Source organism: Cydia splendana, chromosome 15 (assembly GCF_910591565.1).
Source record: "Cydia splendana chromosome 15, ilCydSple1.2, whole genome shotgun sequence".
Lineage (NCBI taxonomy): Eukaryota > Metazoa > Arthropoda > Insecta > Lepidoptera > Tortricidae > Cydia > Cydia splendana.
In genome coordinates, this window is record NC_085974.1 from 14054916 (window position 1) to 14074538 (window position 19623).

At 40.1% G+C, this 19623-nt stretch overlaps 2 protein-coding genes and 1 long non-coding RNA gene across 3 annotated transcripts in view; 2 read left to right on the plus strand and 1 right to left on the minus strand.

Annotated features, from left to right (window-relative positions):
* Positions 1–463: 463 nt before the first annotated feature.
* On the minus strand, positions 464–1772 carry LOC134797716 (BLOC-1-related complex subunit 6). Its single transcript, XM_063770066.1, has one exon. It carries the CDS (start codon positions 1670–1672, stop codon positions 950–952), a length of 723 nt encoding a protein of 240 aa, XP_063626136.1. The 5' UTR covers positions 1673–1772; the 3' UTR covers positions 464–949.
* Positions 1773–2376: 604 nt separating this feature from the next.
* LOC134797787 (ATPase family AAA domain-containing protein 2-like) overlaps positions 2377–19623 on the plus strand; it is a 37130-nt gene continuing 19883 nt past the window's right edge. Inside the window, exons 1-14 of the mRNA XM_063770156.1 lie at positions 2377–2708; positions 3023–3104; positions 3856–3937; positions 4584–4711; positions 4794–4984; positions 5272–5364; positions 5551–5708; positions 6136–6212; positions 14149–14274; positions 16282–16362; positions 17430–17517; positions 18155–18248; positions 18354–18632; positions 19138–19274. Of these exons, the coding sequence (XP_063626226.1) occupies positions 2616–2708; positions 3023–3104; positions 3856–3937; positions 4584–4711; positions 4794–4984; positions 5272–5364; positions 5551–5708; positions 6136–6212; positions 14149–14274; positions 16282–16362; positions 17430–17517; positions 18155–18248; positions 18354–18632; positions 19138–19274 (1709 nt within the window). The 5' untranslated portion in view covers positions 2377–2615. The remainder of the gene's footprint in view (positions 2709–3022; positions 3105–3855; positions 3938–4583; positions 4712–4793; positions 4985–5271; positions 5365–5550; positions 5709–6135; positions 6213–14148; positions 14275–16281; positions 16363–17429; positions 17518–18154; positions 18249–18353; positions 18633–19137; positions 19275–19623) is intronic.
* On the plus strand, positions 6757–10481 carry LOC134797798 (uncharacterized). The gene is made up of 4 exons (XR_010145105.1): positions 6757–7057; positions 7342–7485; positions 7720–9018; positions 9638–10481. It is a non-coding gene; the product is annotated as an uncharacterized LOC134797798 (long non-coding RNA).

The following is a 19623-nucleotide window of genomic DNA, read 5'->3' on the forward strand; positions in this document are numbered from 1 at the left end:
TTATAAGAGGTCATCCATTAATTACGTCACACGAATTTCTAGGTTTTTTTACCCCTCCCCCCTCCTTGTCACACTTGGTCACATTTGGCAAACCCCTCCCCACTGGTGTGACGTCACATTTCTTCAACGAAATCGGCAATAATTTATTTAATATTTTATCAAAATATTTTTGACAAAAGAAATATTAGTAATTTTATAACCCAAAACTGATTAAGAAATAAAATTAAACGAATAAAAACGATTATCGTTTCAAAAACTTGTTATTTAAATGTATATTAGCGTATAAAATAATTTAAATAAATTTTCGTTTACTGATGAAGTTAAAGTGACGTCACAAAGTTTGTGACTCCTCCTCCTCCCCCTTGTCACAACATGACACATTTTCTTGACCCCCTCCCGCCCCCTAAACATGTGATGTAATTAATGGATGACCCCTAAGCCAACTAACAATACTAACATATATGGAGATTCCTAGGTAACTGTGAATCTCTGAATTTAAAACAACTCTCTATATTTATAAGGGCTTGATAAATGTCGCAAATTGAGTCAATTTCTTGATTAACTTCGGTCATTTTCATTCTTACTTTTATTCAGCACTATATTGATTTCTATATTTTATTCTTATTATGATCAGATAAGTGAGCTTACTCTCGCATTAGTTGTCACCTGCTCTCAAGCTAATTTTTCAAAATTCTATATAATTTCAGTCATGGTATCAATAAATCTCGCTGCGAACCCCCAATCATTACTACTATGTAGGTACTTTAAGAAATTTTGCTCTACATTTTAGTACTCTATCTGTCACACCATTCAAACTAATCTTACGAGCCCTAAAGCTTGTTGTCAATGACCTCCATGATTGTATGAAAGCAGCAGCAGGTGGGTATAATGTCTTTGTTATGCTTGTCTTGCCCGCAAACAGGCATCAAAGTAATAATTTGTTAAAAACCTAAAACATGCTCTCAAATAACTGTAGTAGTCTTTTTATTTCAGCTATTCTAGCAGCCTGTGCCTGTACAGGGATCATAGCCTGCGATACCTCCTCCCCTTTTGCAAGTATAGTGTACATGCTCTTGATATTATTGTCCATTGCATCACAAGTTTTCCCGACTGCATCTTTGTACACTTCCATATTCTCAGCGGTTAATGATGAGTTGGAATGCAGTATACTTGACAGGTTCTCTATTAAGTTATCCACGGACTGAGCGATCCTTTGAGCTTCGTATTCTAAATCATTCAGAACTGTGATATCAATCTGGCCAATCTGTGGGGCTAGTATTTGTCTGTAGAGCTTTCCTGATGGTGTGCTGGATCTAGACGCACTGGAACTCCCAAACACTGGAGTCTCACCTCGCTTAGTTATAGGACTAGACAGCTTTATCTTAAATTCTAAATCATCTGCTACATAATGTGTCATGTCTCCTTCATACCTAACATGACCATCTATGTTTAGAGGATTTCTTTCCTGTTTACGGTTCTCTGATGGCAAATTGTACGGCCGGGACGGACCGGGTGAATTTCCTGGCTGTTCGGCAGGGCCCTGGTCCGAGTGAAACGATATTTCGCTGTAGGATGCCGTCATCCGAGCAGAAATCTCATCATCCATATCATCTTGCTTATTTGGCGGGTCCTCCATGTCGGGGGAACTGGGTTTATTTGTTCCTTCAGCCATTATCTTCTTAGTTACTAATTTGTTGTAGTAATATTATGGATAATGTTTTGCTTTATTGAGAATACAATACAAAATATACAAATCGTAAATGATAACATTCCATAGTAACATTCAGTAATTGACGTTTCATTATGACTTTGATTGATGAATGAATGAATGATAAAGTAGAAAAAGAGTTTAGTTGTGAAAACCATGGCTCAAATAGCGTTGAATAAACGCTTAAATATGCTTTGAGTTCATGAGTTTATCGTATTTGTAATAAAATATTACAGGAAATGACCTAAAACGGAAATAACAAATACGTAATAGACGTATTTATTTTTTATTATATGATAAGCTATTAGAAACTAGCTTTGCATGTTGTACTATCGGATACAGAAAGTATTTAAGTAGATTTAATTATAAATTGCCATGCATTAATTTCAAGTTTTTATTCGGGGACTAACCACAAATGAATTACATATTTTAATGATATATTTAGAATTATTTCATCACATTACATGAATAAAATTTCTTTGCGGGAATTTTTGACAGTTGTCAAAATGTCAATAAAAACATAAAACTCATAGGCGGTACAGTAGCGAGTGTGTCTCTGATTTTCGGAAATCCTTTCTTAAATCTTGCGTTAATATTACCATGACTGAGTTATAAAAGTTTCATGTTTTATTAGTAATACAAAGCAAAAGGCGAGATTGATCGGTGAGTGTGTCATCGCATTTTGCTGCGGCCGTGTTCGTTTCGACAGGTCGGCCGTTTAACATGGCGTTGGTCGACAGCGACATGTGCGGATGAATTGCTTTATTCTTTGTCGTGTTCATTTCTTTTACCGAGTGTTTATACAGTGTTTTTAGTAGACAATCGTGTATGTAACCGTGTTTGTGAGTTACATAACGAATTTATGGGTTTTGGGTGTAAGTTGACGGGAGTGAAATAAGTAACTGCGATGGTGAAAACCCGCCGCAGTAATGGAGAAAACGGGGAGGTGGAGGAAGGGAACGAGGGCCTGAACGACGTCGGCAGTGTGTCTGACGAGAAGGTGAATTGTTCTCAATGATAAATTACTTGGAACTTCACTGTGTACGCCACTACCTCGCCTGACCCTGATCCTTGTTGGCACCCCAAAATGCAGTCACGCATGAGCTTACAAGCGCTATCCTATTGGATTAACCCATGGTGTAGTCTTAGTTTGTGATTTACACTACCTTCTTTTGTTCAATATAAGCATGAATTTAAGTTGCATCCATCCTTTGTTACTTTTATTTGCAATATATTCAATGGAAACTTTGTTTTGAGTTGGCATGACAGTAGTTGGTATTTATAAATGATAACAGACTTATTTAATGTTTGTAGGCTTCCAATTGGTCACAAAGGGAGCTGAGGAGTGGCCAGTATAAAGTTACAAGGAAAATACAACACTGGCCTACCAAGAAATGTAAGTTGATAGATAATTAACTTTATTGTTGTGTTGCTTTTAATCGTAACCAGGCGTGGCTCACTTCGCGATTTCGTCGCTTTGCTACAGGTAGCTAAAAGTACATCCATTCCAGACCAATTTTGGGGAAAGCCATAAGCCGCGCGTGGCGCTGTCACCACCTAGCGGCCATATCTGTGCTGATCGTAACAGACGCGTTGTGTTAGAGAGTGAGTCTTCTGAACCTAGTACTATTATTTATTCTGTGTCGTAACTTGAGTACATGTTGTTGGTTTATGGGCTGTATGGATTCATAACTATTATTTTCAAAATAAGAGTATGTTTAAACAGAGTGACTCTCTGTAGTCTTAAAACAAATCTTACATAATGGATACTTAAATGTTATGGATTCTCAATAATATCAATGTGTAATATTATAATTATGTGGCAAGTACTATTACAACATTAAATCCATATCACATGATTTGAAATCTAATAAACTGTAATATTTCTGTTGTTCAATGTGTGACATCAATATAGTCTAGAGCAGTGTTTGGCAACCTTTTAGCAGCCAAGGGCCACATAATAGTTAACTAAGTTGATGCGGGCCGCACTTTGTTAATATGTGTGACTTTATCAGACATTGTCGTTTGACAATATTACATACAGAAGAGCCTAGGGACGCTCGCGGGCCGCAAGTGAGAGGTTCGTGAGAGGCCGCCTGTTGCCGACCGCTGGTCTACAGTAATTTTAAATTTCATTGTACTTACAGATAGCAGAAGACGTCGCACTATAAAGATGCCTCGTATTGTGTTTCCGGAGAGTGACACAGAGCAAGAAAAGTATTCTAGACGGTAAGTTATTTCTAGCATTCTCTAATCAGGTATTTAATATATGAATTGAATTAAACAATTATTAAACTCTAAAACAGGTATTTAAACACAGGTAATATATTACTGAATAATTTTTACTCAACCAAGTCAACACTCAACATCAATACACAAAATAATAATGACTATTGACATTCATACAAAGTCACAAAACATTTGCGAGCGGTTGAAAGCCTGCCAATGTGGCCCGCGAGCAAAACGAAATTTCGTACATTCCTAGTACTTCCTAGTCTCTCCTGGACGGGTATCGGGTCGAAAAGAGACCCCTGATTTAAATATCTCTGATGTCGCGTCATAGTAAAGACTAGCGCTCTACCGTCATAAGTAAGAAGCATAATTGTAAAGCCCCCTACATATTTAGTGCTTCAATATCGTCGCGAATCCCGTTTTCCGATTTTTGCTAAGAGAACTATTACAATCATCTCAGCTCATAGGAGTCATAGGTTCGCGGTTCATGCCCATCAGCGGCTTTCAGGCGTGAATCATATGCGCGAGGAAATTGCCTCGCGCGTATGCTCGCTCTGTGTGGACCCGGCTATTAATATGCCTGCTTTTGTAGAGTTTATAACGTCACAACTTATAACCTTTTGCCGTATCTCTTTGTTCATAGTTCGCGCCAAGTTCGAGTGTTCTTCGCAGACGACAATGATTCCACCAACCGGAGCCTCCGAATTCACAACAGCCGGGGCCCGAGGAAGAACTACATGGAGGACAGCGAAGACAAACCGATACAACAAAGTGAGACTTGATTTTGCTTCTATCTATAGGCCTTTATTCCCTGGCATAACTTTTTTTTTATTATTTTTTTTATTATACGCAGATGTTAGAAGAAGCTGCCGTAAGCGCAAGCTGCTGCACCACAACTTCAACGAGAGCTGGATTACCAACGAGCTGAAAGTTAAGGGATACCCGGACTTATACGGGTTCCCTGGGTCTAGTTCCTCGGATGAGTTCACATCGGGAGACGAAGCTACAAGGGTCTCTAGCAAGAAAATGGTGGCAGTTGGACAGGTATGTTATGGTTTCAATTGTTTTCTTTAGAGCAAATTTTTTTTTGTTACTACCTATCTTTATCTGAATCATTGGGTATATCGAATCTAGGCATTAATCCGATCCGAGCGTGTTTGCGTGGCTTCAACGCGCATAAAAACATAAAAATGTGACGATCACGAAAGGATATATTGGAAAACGGTAGTGTGTGATCCTGAGTAAGAAGACCCGACAAATTATACAAAAAAAAAATCCAAGCTCTTAGTCAATAAAATAAATAGAACTTTCTTGTCGTTTTCTACTTACAGTCCCATAGCATCCCGCCGCCAACAAACACAGATGAAGACACACAGCTGTCGCGCCAGAGAAGGACCTCAGCTAGGTTCAACAAAAAGACTAATGTAAGAATTTCTAACTTTAAGACATTAAAGTTATACCACCTTAGCTCTTCAGGTGGCGTAAAGAGTTTTAAAATTCTAATTGATTACATTCAATTAATTAAATTTCAAATATACCTACAGTTTCGCTGCGAAAGTTTGCCACGCGAAGGGTTGGATTACTATAAATGAATACATTTTTTTTATCAGGATGCCACAGAGTCAGATTCGGAAGGTGATAATAACCAGACAGTGATTGAGAAGAAGCCATCTGCCGAGGAAAACGATAATGCCAATATGGATACGAGTGAAGTTAAGAAAGAGGAGGCGCCTGAGAAGCCGGCTGAAAACGGACAGGATAGTGAAAGGTTAGATTAAAAAATCAAAACAGGCAATCCACCGCTAAAATCGAAATTAAATCGTCTGGTCCTTACACTCTTGTATGTTCAAGAGATAGAAAGGCAAATAGACGAAGGAACGAAATAAATGGTTCGCGGTACAGCTCAGTCTGTCTATGGACGTGCGTCTCCCGAGGCAAAGAGGCCAGGTGCCTCAGCCAACCCGGAACGATCTGCTTCGCGAGGCAGTTATGTGTGGATTTCCTATTCAGTAATATTTGGTCTAATAAGTTATAAGAAAGTGAGGTATGTATTATACAATATCGTTATGATGTTTTTTGAACAGCTGTGAAATCATAAGATTAATTTGTTCATTTAATCTGTTGGTGAGAATCTAACAGGGTGTCTTGAAACTCTTGAATTTAATTTAGATTTTACATACATTATTTTATTGTAGCAATCAAGGCCCTGCTCGGTCCACTAGAGGGCGCGGTCGTCGCAGGCAAAAGAAAGAGGATAGCCAACAAGACACAGGTATACAACCTTTTCTATTTGAAACTTTTTTTTTTTTTTTTTTTTTTTTTTTTTTTTTTTTTTTTTTTTCTGGCTTACTCCCTGGAATTTTGCACAGGGTGGATTTGCCAATGTCGGTGTTGACTTTCACACGTGAGGAGAATGTTCGGTATAATAATTTTGCATTTTTGGGAGGATGTAGTCGGGGAAACCTAAAAACAAATAATTGTTATGAACATCACAGACAAACACATGACGAATACAACGATTAGCAAAAAAGCGGGAAGCGGATGACAGAACGTTAGTAGTGCCAACATGAAGGAAGTGGAAGAGAAGAAAACGATATATATAATATAGAAATATAGAGTTTAGAATAAAACGAGTATAGATTGACATGAATTATACGCATTAAATTAGAAGAGATAAGACAATATTTAGAGTTTTATGTTATTTGTTTGTAAATATTTAATTAGAATAGAAGTTAGCTTAGTATCCATGTGGCAAAGAAGCGAGCTAAAGCATATAGGTCGTGGAACATTTTCGGGTAGTACATCGTATAGTGAGTAGCTACATTTTGTACAAGCAAAGAAGATGTGGTCCAAGTTGCCCTCATCCAACCCACATTCACACAATGAGTTCGCACGGACACCAATCATAGCCAGAAATAACGGAGTACATACTTTGCCTAAGCGTAAACGGCAAATGGTGGATATTACCCACTTTGGAGAAGTACGGAATCGATAGAACCATGGTTTTCGAGTAATTCGAGGTTGTACACAGCCATAATGTTTACCAGTCTCCAATCTAGAGATATCCCATTGCCTCTGCCATGTATTAAACATATCAGATAGTGCACAACTCAACAGGTCAGTACTGTAAGTTTCCCGTTTTAGTGAACCAATCTCAATCGCCCGTTTTGCCCATATATCAGCCACCTCATTGCCTCTAATACCACAGTGGCTTGGAACCCATCCGAGAACAATATGTAGGCCCCTCGATTCACACCTACGTAGCACAGCTTTAATTTCAAGAATCAAAGGAAATTTGGCTTTAAATTTTAATTGATTGCCTACTATTGCCTGCAGGCAACTCCTACTGTCAGAAAAGATAATTGTTTTTTTAATGTTATGTGTGTCTGCATATTTGACAGCCTCAAGAATAGCAACTGCCTCACCTGTGAAAATGGACGCTTGAGGAGGACATTTAAATGGAAGGACGATATTGTACCGTGGAATCCACACCGCTGCTCCCACACATCTTGCAGGATCCACCTTAGAAGCGTCAGTAAAAACCGGTAAGTAATCTTGCCATTTATCTAAAAATTTATTAAATTTATTGTTTGCTCCTGGATCATCTTTGAAAATTCCTATGTCTAATATGACCTTTGGTGAGTAAATTAGGGTCTCAAACGCCACTTCAAATAATGGGTTAGCACCAGATTGATATAAAGTGGGGTGGATATTAATTAATTTTGAAAAAGAAATTACTATTCTGGGAAAGGCTTTATATGTCCAATATCTACTTTCAGTGACCTCCAGTGCCAGCGCCTGCAAGCGTGGGAGCAGCAAGTGGTTGTTGTAAGAGCTGGCTTTGATCAAGAACCTGTCGGCGAGGTATTGTCTGCGTAGAGCCAACGGCGGTTCAACACCTTCCACCTGCATGCCATTTTTGGGAGAGGGAAGCATAGCACCTAGTATGATCCTTAAACATTTAGCCTGTATAAGATCTAATTTATCTAGACCATCCTTATTACAGGGTTCCATTAAAAATGCCCCATAGTCTATATGGCTACGTATGATGGCATTGTATAGTAGCTTCTGGCAATAAGGATGGGAACCCCACCAGACACCCGACAATGCTCGAAGAATATTAATATTTTTCTCACATTTACCCAGTACATATTTGTGGTGTGAGGTGCCAGACATTTTATGATCTAAAATAACACCTAGAAATTTTACTGACTCTTTATTTGGAATCATCACACCACCATAACGGACATCTGCGTCAGGCATGGTCCTTCTGCGACTGAAAGTCACTACACAGCTTTTTGTTGGCGATAGGGTCAAACCATGTTCATCAAGCCAATCCTTGAGGTAACCCAAAGCTGTATTAAGACTAGCAGTGGCTTTGTCCATTGACTTTGCTGAGGTGTATAAGACTAGGTCATCAGCATACTGCAAGATATTACAGAAGGATAGGACAGATTGCTCCAAGTCGTAGGTGTAGATACTGTAAAGCAGGGGGCTGAGTACCGATCCTTGCGGGAGACCACGCCACAAAGTTCGAGGTGGGTAATAGGAATTACCATTCCTAATTTTAATTGACCTACCCATGAACAATTTGGTGACAATATGTACAATCTTCGCGGGAATGCTCAGATGTAGCATTTTTGCCCTGAGCACCGGAAGAAGGACATTGTCGTAGGCCGCAGAGATATCTAGAAAACATCCCAGCAGATATTCGTTTTTTGAAAGGGTTAGTCGGATATCAGTTGCTAAGATATTTAAGCTGTCCATTGTACTACGACCCTTTCGGAAGCCAAACTGCGTGTCAGCTAGAATACCCTTGTTTTCCACAAACCATTCCAATCTATTTTTAACCAGATGCTCTAATATCTTTCCCATTGTCGCGGAAAGAGCAATCGGGCGATATGAGCTAGCTTCGTCTGGGTTTTTAGACGGTTTTAGGATTGGGATAATAACTTGGGTCTTCCAGTCAACTGGGATCTCTCCCGTGTCAAAGGCATGGTTTAGAATACCGAGCAGATACTCCTGTGAAGATGAATTGAGCTTAGACAGGAAACAGTATGGTATGCCATCCTCTCCAGGTGTAGTATTTCTCAATCCACTAAGCACTAGACTGAGTTCTGAATATGAGAAAGGCATGTCCAGTGAGCTCAAGGTGCCTGACAGCGGGGGAAGTAACAAGCAGGATGCTTCAGGGACAGTTGACGGGGCAAGTCTATCTGCAAAGTCGGCCAGCCAAGGAGCATCTGTGGTGGGCATAGACTCTGGATGAAATGAACCCCTGAACCTCTTTATGTTCCGCCATACAAGTGATGGAGGGGTTCTAGGAGATAAGCTCTCACAGAATCCCTTCCATCCCCCCTTTTTAGCCTTTGCTAGGAAGCGCTTTGTACGTGCCGAGATTTTTTTAAAAGAAATGTAATCATCTAAATTTCCGGAATTGTTAAAAGTTTTTTCAGCGGCATCCCTTTCCTTAACGGCTGCCGTACAGTCTGCGTTCCACCACGGGGGTGAAGGGATTTTAAGTCTAGCAGGTTTCTTTTTTGGTATAAATTTATCGGCGGACTCTATTAACACATTTTTAAATTTTAAATATTTTTCATCTTGACCCATTTCGCTCGTGTCCCACTCTTTCATACTTTCCTCTACAAATAATGCGTAATTGGGCCAGTCTGCTGATTGAATTTTGTGTTTTAAAAGAGGTTCAGGGGACGGAATTGGAAGAATAGAAGAAGGCTTCGTGATAATAATTGGGAAATGGTCACTGCCGAACGACTGGCGTAATACCCTCCAGGATAATAAAGAAGACAAACTAGGAGAACACACAGATAGATCGAGGACTGACTGGGGGTTCTGTCCTGGGTATACCCGATGCGTGGGAGTACCGTCATTAATAACTCCCACATTGATTTCATCGAATAAATCCAACAGGGCTGATGAAAATGCATCCGAATGGTATGACCCCCATGACATATTGTGACAATTGAAGTCCCCTAAAATCATAAGAGGAGGTGGAACCGATTTGAGAATAGATTTTAATTCATATATATCAACTACTTCAGGATGGGGAATGTATATAGAGATGAAATTAATGCCCATAACCTTGGCAGCTACGGCATTAATCCCATCCGAATGAGGGGGAATAGAAATTTGGGCGAAAGGGTAACCGCGTTTGATGAACAACGCACATCCGGCGCGTCCATCATTGCGGTCTTCCCGGAGACATGAGAAGCCCGGCACTCTGAAAAAGGAGCCTGGGCGTAACCATGTCTCCGAAATGGCCGCAACAGTCACAGCATGATTGTTGATGAGCTGAATAAGGTCAGGTTTCTTTGGTATAATGCTTCGACTATTCCACTGAAGAAATGTGACCGGGGGGGCCGTTATGGAATGTAAGTCTTTCCGCGAGTGTGATCATTAAGGGTGCAACGTCGTCTGGTAGGCAATCGCTCCACTTAGCGATTATGTTTGTCAAGAATTTTAGACAGAGCTCCATTAGGTCTTCATTAGGAGTGATTCTATTGTAAGCAGAAGAATCTTTCAGAGCTTGGCCATTGGGCAGTTGAGGTGGGGGAGTTCGGACAATATTGTTGTGAGCTACTCTATCATAACCGGGGGAGAGGGAGACCCTCGTCCGGGGCGCTCGATATACGGTCTTACGATATGAAGTGGTGGGCGGAGGGGTTGGCATGAAAGTATCAGGGTGGCATGGGGACTGGGAAGATCGTGAAGAGTCTGTAACCGGCTCAAACATGACTCTTGCTACATCTGAATATGGCCTGCGAACCGCTGAGAACTGTGCTGCTGCTTCTGCGTATGAGATATTCTGTTCAGACATGGCAAGTTTAATGGCCTTTTGTCGACCATATTCATTGCATACTTTTTCTGTAGCAAAGTGTCTGCCGGAACAAAATATACATGTCACATGTTCTGGAGCTACATTGCATCCATCACCGGGGTGTTTTTGTGCACACTTATAGCATCTGGCATCAGACCGGCACTGTGTTTGAATATGTCCGAACCTAAGGCACTTCCTACATTGAATAATTGGCAGTTGATACACTTCTACAACTAGTGAGGTGTAGTATGCGAAGATTTTTGATGGTAAAGATTGCCCTTCAAAAGTAACCACCACTGACTGGGTTGGTACCCAGGATGAGGAGCCATCATCTTTTGTCACCCTTCGTTGCAGTCGTCGAGCCTTAAGGATTTTTCCTTTACCTTCTTTGAGGTTTGTGCCGTTGACTAACTCCTCCATCGACCAATCCGAAGGAACTCCTCGCACAACTCCCATACGCGACACATGGTATGAAGGAATATCAGCTATAAACTTATGTTTGTCTAGTAGCGGGTGATTTAGGAAACTATTTGCATCAGCTGCTGTGGAGAAAGTTACTGCTACTCTGTTGCGACCTACTGATTTAATACCACCTTCTTTCTGGATATTATGAACATTTGCTTGAGTAAGCAAAAGGCCTACATTGATGGGTTTTAGAGAGGCATTGGAAGATGGTGCAGACTCTCTAGAGACATGAACTATAAATGGTCCATCATCTTCGGCATTGTACTCTCGGTGTTTGCTGTCTAGACTGGGGTGTTTGTATAAATGTGGGTTGAACTCATCTGAATTATTTTTGTTTAAATCAACTGTATTAATTTGACTTGTCTCGGCTGGATCATTTTTGTTTAACTCAACCACAATACTGTTGTTCGACTCCACTGTATTAATTGTATTACCCGATTGATTGGCGACCTCTGACGGGTCGATTACAATTTTTTTAGGAGAAGGCTCCAGCTTGGTCGGTGACAAATCCAAGTTACGTTTACGTGAGACTATCTCCCAGTTCATGTCATTATCAGCCTCGTCTGGAGGCTTCTCCTTCTCGTTACCATCCATCTAAACGCCTATAGGATTAACCTACAGTATTATATTTAAATATACCACCACCTGATTAGTAAACAAGGAAAGTTGTTTTATTTAAGGAAATATAACCTAAAAACGAACCACTCACTCAACGCGCTACTCCTCAAAAAAACTATTTGAAACTTAATGGTCTATGATTACGGATATGACAGGTTGTCACTTTTGAAACTTCATTGTACAGATTTTTTGGAAATTGTTTTCGTGTTGTTTTTATATGTTTTTCGTTTTGTGTTTGTTCCAGTTTAAACAATGTCTGATACAAATTGCGTTGTGTATAGTCCTTAATTTTTTAATGTTATATAGTGTTCTACAAAGCACTTAAACTTTTTCTGTCTTACATTCCCTAACGCATCTTCACTGTGTTTCGAAAAATGATCTTTTAAAATTTCAAAAGTGCTTTTACATAACATTAGTACATTAAAATTAATATGATATATTTGGTAATGACAACATAATCTTCAGGTGTGTATAACGTACTAAAATACGTATTTTTTAGGGTTCCGTACCTAAAGGGTAAAACGGGACCCTATTACTAAGACTTCGCTGTCCGTCCGTCCGTCTGTCTGTCACCAGGCTGTATCTCACGAACCGTGATAGCTAGACAGTTGAAATTTTCACAGATGATGTATTTCTGTTGCCGCTATAACAACAAATACTAAAAACAGAATAAAATAAAGATTTAAATGGGGCTCCCATACAACAAACGTGATTTTTGACCAAAGTTAAGCAACGTCGGGCGTGGTCAGTACTTGGATGGGTGACCGTTTTTTCTTTGCTTTTTTTCCGTTTTTTTTTCTTCGGAACCCTTCGTGCGCGAGTCCGACTCGCACTTGCCCGGTTGTTTTTACTATGTGTTCAAATTGGTTATAGATTGGGATAACATAGATTTATTATAAGAGATCTTGAAGTTGACTATATTTTAATGAAATAGGCAGGGGTCGGAAACCGGTATTTGTTCCATACAAAAATACCGGTATTATTACGTTCTTTTTCGTTCTTTGGTTTATTATTTTATTTTTAATGGGACAACATAATAATATAAAGTTGTTACCTAAATACATGATTCAGTCCTACGTAAAGAGTATAAAATAATTCAAAATATTGGGCTATTTAGGGGTTTAAAAAAAATACCGGTTCCGAGCCCTGGAAATAGGAGCTCTGCAACCAATAACATAAAGTTGTAATTTTTAGGGGAGGGTTGTGGACTGAAGGTGAGCATTTGTCAGAACATTTCCAAACCCGTGATTTCGGTGGCCTTAAAAATATGCGAGTACACGTCCACGTATTTCAAAGGATTAAAATGAAGAAATGTATACATATTTATTACCTTGACTGTAAATTCATCACACTTGGGTTTCGCGAGCAAATAGTACTCACGGCCTGATTCGAACTTTAAGATACGTCAATTAATAGATCTAGAAACGATATGGATTAGATATGTCAGTGTCAAATGTGACGTTTCTTCAAACAAATACGTCACTTTTGACACTGACACATCTAATCCATATCGTTTCTAATAGATCTATTAATGGGGTTGACCGGTCAAAGTATTAGGTCATTACCTATGAAATTGGCGTTTTGTTCGGAGAATTTCAACGAAACACGAATTTCCATACAATTAATTTTGCGGATATTTTTTTGATGGCTAATTCAAACCAAACAAAATTTTTCCAGTAATTTTTGACACCTTTAAGGTATGTTTTCAATATCTCCATTTCTTGAAAATTGGTACCATTAGAAAAATATAAGTAATTTTAATACTCGAACCGACAGCACATGAAAAGACCTATTTTCAAGGCTTAATTCTGAACACTTAACAATAAAAAATAACAATTAATTGTATGTAAAATCGTTGTTTATTGAGTGCACTGTAGTTTTATTGTAATTGTGTATGTACTTTTGTAAAAAAAAAAAAAACTAGGATCAGACTTATATCTATGAACAAAAACGCCAATTTCATAGGTAAGGACCTAATATTAAGCAGATGGCGCCTTCATAGCTTGCCCTGTCAATCCCTAGAATTGAGTCAAATTTTTGTTTTTTTAATGGCATGGATGCCAGCTCTTTAAGCCAAATCTCATAGAAAAAGGGGCAAGCTATGATGGCGCCATCTATGCAAACCTTTGACAGTTGCCAACCCAATTGACGTATTTTAAAGTTCGAATCTGGCAGTCAGTCAGTATGGATAAGTTTATGTATGTTAGCCAGTATATAATCTGCTCAGTTTGTCAATTGTTTCTATAATGTCACGTGAGATGTTGTTACAAATGCGTGGGTGTCTGTATAGTGACGGAGTCGTCATCGGAGTCCAGCTCGGAGCTGACGCTGCGTCGTGCGCCGCGGCGCTCCACCCGCTCGCGGCAGCCCAAGCCGGCCTTCGTGCAGATCGCGCAGCGCGAGACCCGCGGCCGAGGTCAGTTCTTATACCTCGCGCGTCGAATGATGGTCCCTGTGACAGTTCATTTTTAGGGTTCCATACCTCAAAAGGAAAAAACGGAACCCTTATAGGATCACTCGTGCGTCTGTCTATCCGACCAATCCCCCCTCCCCTCCCTTTATCTCCGAAACTACTGGGACTAAAATTTTGAAAAAAAATCACATAATAGTTCTTTACCTATAGATGACAGGAAAACCTATTAGAAATGTGCAATCAAGCGTGAGTTGGACTTAATTACTTAGTTTTTGATCCGACCCCTACGGGTTTTTTTAAAAGACATTTCATTCACGTTTCACATAAAAACATACATGTTAAAAATTGGGTAATGTACGGAACCCTTGGAACGCGAGTCCGACTCGCACTTGACTGGTTTTTTTTAAATAACATATTTTGAAAGATTAGCACTTTAATTTATTTTGAAGTTAAATAAGCTTGATATGTTCTAAATAAAATATTGATTATTATTTAATTAATAAACTAAATTCATTTTGAGAAATATAACATTTAAGTACCTACTAAAAGTACGGTAAAACATATTTCTTCAACTATTCTTTAAATTAAGCCCAGCCAAAAGAGACTTGAAGATACTGTCATAGGGACCATTCGACGCGAGGCTATAAGAGGCAAGATTCGACCAACAACTGAATAAGACCCACCTACAATACAGTAACAATACCTGTGGCCTATTTTATAAAGCTACAAGTTACAATTTACAAGCGGAAGTCTCGTTCTAACACATAGGGTTAGAAAGAGACTTCCGCTTGTAAATTGTAACTTGTAGCTTTATAAAATAGGCCACTGACAGTAAGTAGCATGTGTGACCTAAAAGCGTTTTCACACCGCTCTCGATCTGAACTTGTGAAAATACGATCCAAAATCTTAATAAGGCGTAACACATGTCGTTCGGGCGCTATGAAATAACGCTCCTATTTTTGTGTGTATAGTATATCTATACTTGGTCTTGCATTTAACTCTGTAAGAAGTATTGAAGTTTGTGACGTCGCTTACGCAAAAAAATTTACAAATACCAAAACTGAAAAGAATGGACGATAAAAAAAACGTTTGCACAAAACGTAACACTGATCAGCAACCAAACAATGAAGGCTTATTTGTGACGTATGTGTGTTTAGATTAGTTTGTGTCTTGTTTGACCCTAACGCCATAATACCTATATAACCACAAGCATGCCCGGTGAAGGCTAAAACAAGTTGCATGTACGTATATGCAAAATGGACCTTAATTTTGCGAACAAATTCAACATATATTTTTATATCTATATATTAGTGCGCTTCGTTACATGTCGACGAATCCGTGCAGTGTTTTCCAATCTTTTTTAAGTCGCGACCCTCTTCGCTGAAAGTACATTGCTGAAGGGGCTAGAAAGTGCCCATAGATGGACGAGTTAGAGTTGAGAGCCGACCCGCTAGGGGAGGCCCTCGAAGATACGAGTCCATCTTGCACTGTCCGTCGAGTCATTACAAAGTGCTTTTCACGACTGCTACTTGAGTGGAAACTAAAAGCGTAGGACAACTAAATCTATTGCCACATTTCCGAACAGTGGCGTGAAATAGTTATTTACGATACAAGTGTGGAAAAGAGGAAATTCGAAACGAGTGGCGATAAATTAAAACACGACCGAAGGGAGTGTTTTAAATCGACACGAGTTGCGAATTACCTATTCGCACGTGTAATCGTACAACGTTTTACAGTACATATGGCCCTTTAAACTTTTGACATCGCACGAAAAGTGCTATTTTACGCACTAGTGCGGGAAAATAGGACCATATGTACTGTAAAACATTTTTCACGACCCTCTACCCTCAGCTTTACTTAGTCTGGGGTCCCCGCGGGGTCGCGACCCATAGATGGAAATACACTGAATTAGCGGTAGCGGATCGCACTGGTATAAACTGGTTTATAGATATAAAATATATGTAAAAGGTAGTCGCAGAACCTAGGCCCTTATGGTACGTTTTGTTTCAGCAAAAACGTTTACGATACGGAAGAAGCCTTACTGCCTCCGAGAGAGGAAACCCAAAATCCTTCGTAGGAAAACTATCAGATGTAAGCCGTCCCTTTTTTTAAACGTACGATTATGAATGCGCTAAAAGGGTGGCATGTTGAATAGTTTGAACAGAGCGAGCATACGCGCGAGGCAATTTCCTCGCGCACAAAACGGCCAGTGTAGACATGCCTCGCGCGCGCCGCCTCGGTCGAGGCACGTCTACACTGGCCGTTTTTAGGATGATTTGAGGTTTTGCAAAATAATACAGTATATAAAGGGGTAAAAAGCCTCACTTTAAAATTTAAATAGCCGTTGGCTCTATACGTCGTTAGCATTTGTGCCATTTTCAACCAAAAGGGTACTTATTGTCGTTTGTCATAAAGCTTCAATTTGAAATCAACCTTATCGACAGCCGGCAATGTGGTACCTTTTAGTTGAAAACGTCACATTCGGATTAGAAGATTACAGCTTGTCACATACTACGCAGATACAGAATTTGGTTGTTAATTTTATGTGTGTGTCCGTTAATTTATTTTTATGAAGAGCGATATCGCTTTAATTGTAACTTATGATTATGTAACTTGGACTTTAACTCTATGGATAGATTCTATTTTTCAAATTCAATCTTTTGGGGCTACAACTTTTAAAAAATACGGTATGATATTTTTGACGTCACTGCAATCCTGAAGAAAGAAATATGAATTGATTATTCTGGAAGTTGTAGGTTAACCATACAGATTTATATTCCTAAGGCATGAGTCCAATTTGTACCAGTCTGCGTCGTATGTGACAACCTTAAGGTCACCTGTTTTGACACGAAGGTGATAGGTTAGGTTAGGGCAGGGGTCTCCAAACTTTTTTTACCTGAGGGCCATATTGCGCCTCAAAAATTTTCGCGCGGTCCACCGTCGGTTTTTGCGCCGGGGGAGTGTATCTGGTTGCTGCTGTTATGAACAGTTCCACTCTCAATGAATGCTGAACCCCTGGAGTCTGGCTCCCGCGGGCCGGACAGTAGGCTCTCACTTTGGGTGTCGGCGGGCCGGATTGGAACGCGTCGCGGGCCGGGCTTTTGGAGACCCCTGGGGGTCCCCTTAGGGGCTCGGCTAATGTAAATGTCGTTTCTCAGCTCAATCCCCGTCGAGTAGCAGCAGCACATGCAGCTCGGACACGGACGAGGATCTTAACGTCACCATGAAGAAGAAGACCAAGGGCAGGTAAGACCTCATGAAGACCCATTTTAATACTATACTTTCACTCCTCTGTTGAAGGAAACCCAAATAATCTCACTCACGTATGGCTCGGCCACAACATTGCGCGACTTGCGGCGGCGGCGGCGGCAACCGTAGGCAACGAAAGGTCCGATCGCTGTGTCTCGCTCAAACCTATGGTTGCCGCCGCCGTAGTCGCAAGTCGCGCCGAGCCATTAGAGGAGAGATTGATTTATAGAATTTGCTATCAATGCCTTATTGTGTTCATATCAAAATGATACTATTCCTCAACATGGAAGCCAAATATCATCTTTCTGACTTAAGCCACAAGCCCAGTACATCTTGGCTGGTACTTTATTGCCCCCATGATGTACGATTTCCACCAACCGGCTGAAGTTCGGGCCGCGCCGGAGCGGTATTTAACAGTGTGCCTATACATGATGTATGGCAGACGCGATGGAGTCCGTCCGGAGCTGTCCGCGTCCGCGACGATCCGACCGGCTACGTCCGTACCAATGTGAAATGCGGTCCGACCCCGCCCGGTTGGTGGAAATCATACATTAGACAAAATAGATGGTTTTGGCTTCGCCGTAGCACGTATAGAGACACCCCTAAAACATGCTTCTAAATGTTTCTTTTTTAGGCAAAAATCCAAGTCAACAGACGACAAGAAAGACGATAGAGCACTAAGAGACATACAGCCTGTGGAAGTTGATGGAAGCGTCAGATTCTCATCCGTAAGATACCCTTTATTTTTGTTAAAATCGTTGGAATAAAGTTCGTTAATTATTTTAGTTTCCTATACGGAACATAAGAATTTAATTACATTACTTTATCCACAGGTCGGAGGTTTAGAAGAGCACATAAAATGCCTCCGCGAAATGGTCCTCTTCCCCCTAATGTACCCAGACTTGTTCAGCAAGTTCAACACAAGGCCAGCCAAAGGGGTCCTGTTCCACGGTCCACCGGGTACAGGCAAGACGCTACTGGCTAGAGCGCTGGCGAATGAATGTAGCCTGGTCGGGGGAAGAAAGGTAGCCTTCTTTATGAGGAAAGGGGCGGACTGTTTGAAGAAATGGGTGGGGGAGAGTGAGAGGCATTTGAAGCTACTGTTTCAACAGGTATATCAATCTCTGACTAGTTTGGTTTTTATCTTTTTTTTGGTACTTTTCAGCATAGGTACTGTAGGTTTCATTTACAATTTACACAATTGCAAAAAGAATTTGTTTTCGTTACGGGAAAATGGATGAATTCTTGAAACGAGTAAGAGGCATCTAAGCTACTTTAAACTTGCCAACATACAAAATATTCCACATGGAAAAAAAAAGTTAGTCTGGCAAGCCATTTCCGTCAGTAGGAAAAAGCGGCAAATTTAAAAAATGTAGGCGCGAAGCATTATCTTATCGCCCCATAGAAAATATGAATTTCTACTGACAAAGTTGTTTGACCGGTTATAAAAAAGTCATATTTTATATGGGGAACGAAATTATCCATTAACTAAACTTATAGTTTTTGTTTGTGAAATTTTACAGAAACTCTCCGCAACTTGCACGTCTGTTACTTCTCTAAATTACGATCGAATTTTATTGTCTCAGTAAAAAATCACATTACTGTGTTTATTGGCAGGCGAGCAAGATGAAGCCGTCCATAATATTCTTCGATGAGATAGACGCACTGGCGCCCGTACGTAGCGTCCGACAGGATCAAGTGCACGCCAGCGTCGTTGGTACGTTGCTTGCAGAGATGGACGGGTTGTGTGACAGGTATGACCACTTATATTACTTATAATTAAATAGTTATTGATTATACTGTAGAAAATAAATAGTGATGTACGACGCCATATTTTTGTGGTAAATGTATTACCAAATGTCAACTTTTGACAACCAAAGTTACTACACGTGCAGCGCAATCTATATTAGGTGTCAAATTCGAAACACGAATAATACGAATATATCTTACCTACCCATCGAATTCAATTGCTACATCAGTGTGTTTTTAAGAAGAGCAACATTACTGTGTACGGTGGATTGCCTTCCATCTGTCTGCACCAAGATCGTGGTTCATTTCATCATTCTTTCTTCATTCACATTTTTTTTACCCGACTACGGCAAC

Excerpts from the sequence above, each read along its gene's own strand:
- LOC134797716 (XM_063770066.1), bottom strand. The coding sequence starts at position 1,672 with ATGGCTGAAGGAACAAATAAACCCAGTTCCCCCGACATGGAGGACCCG.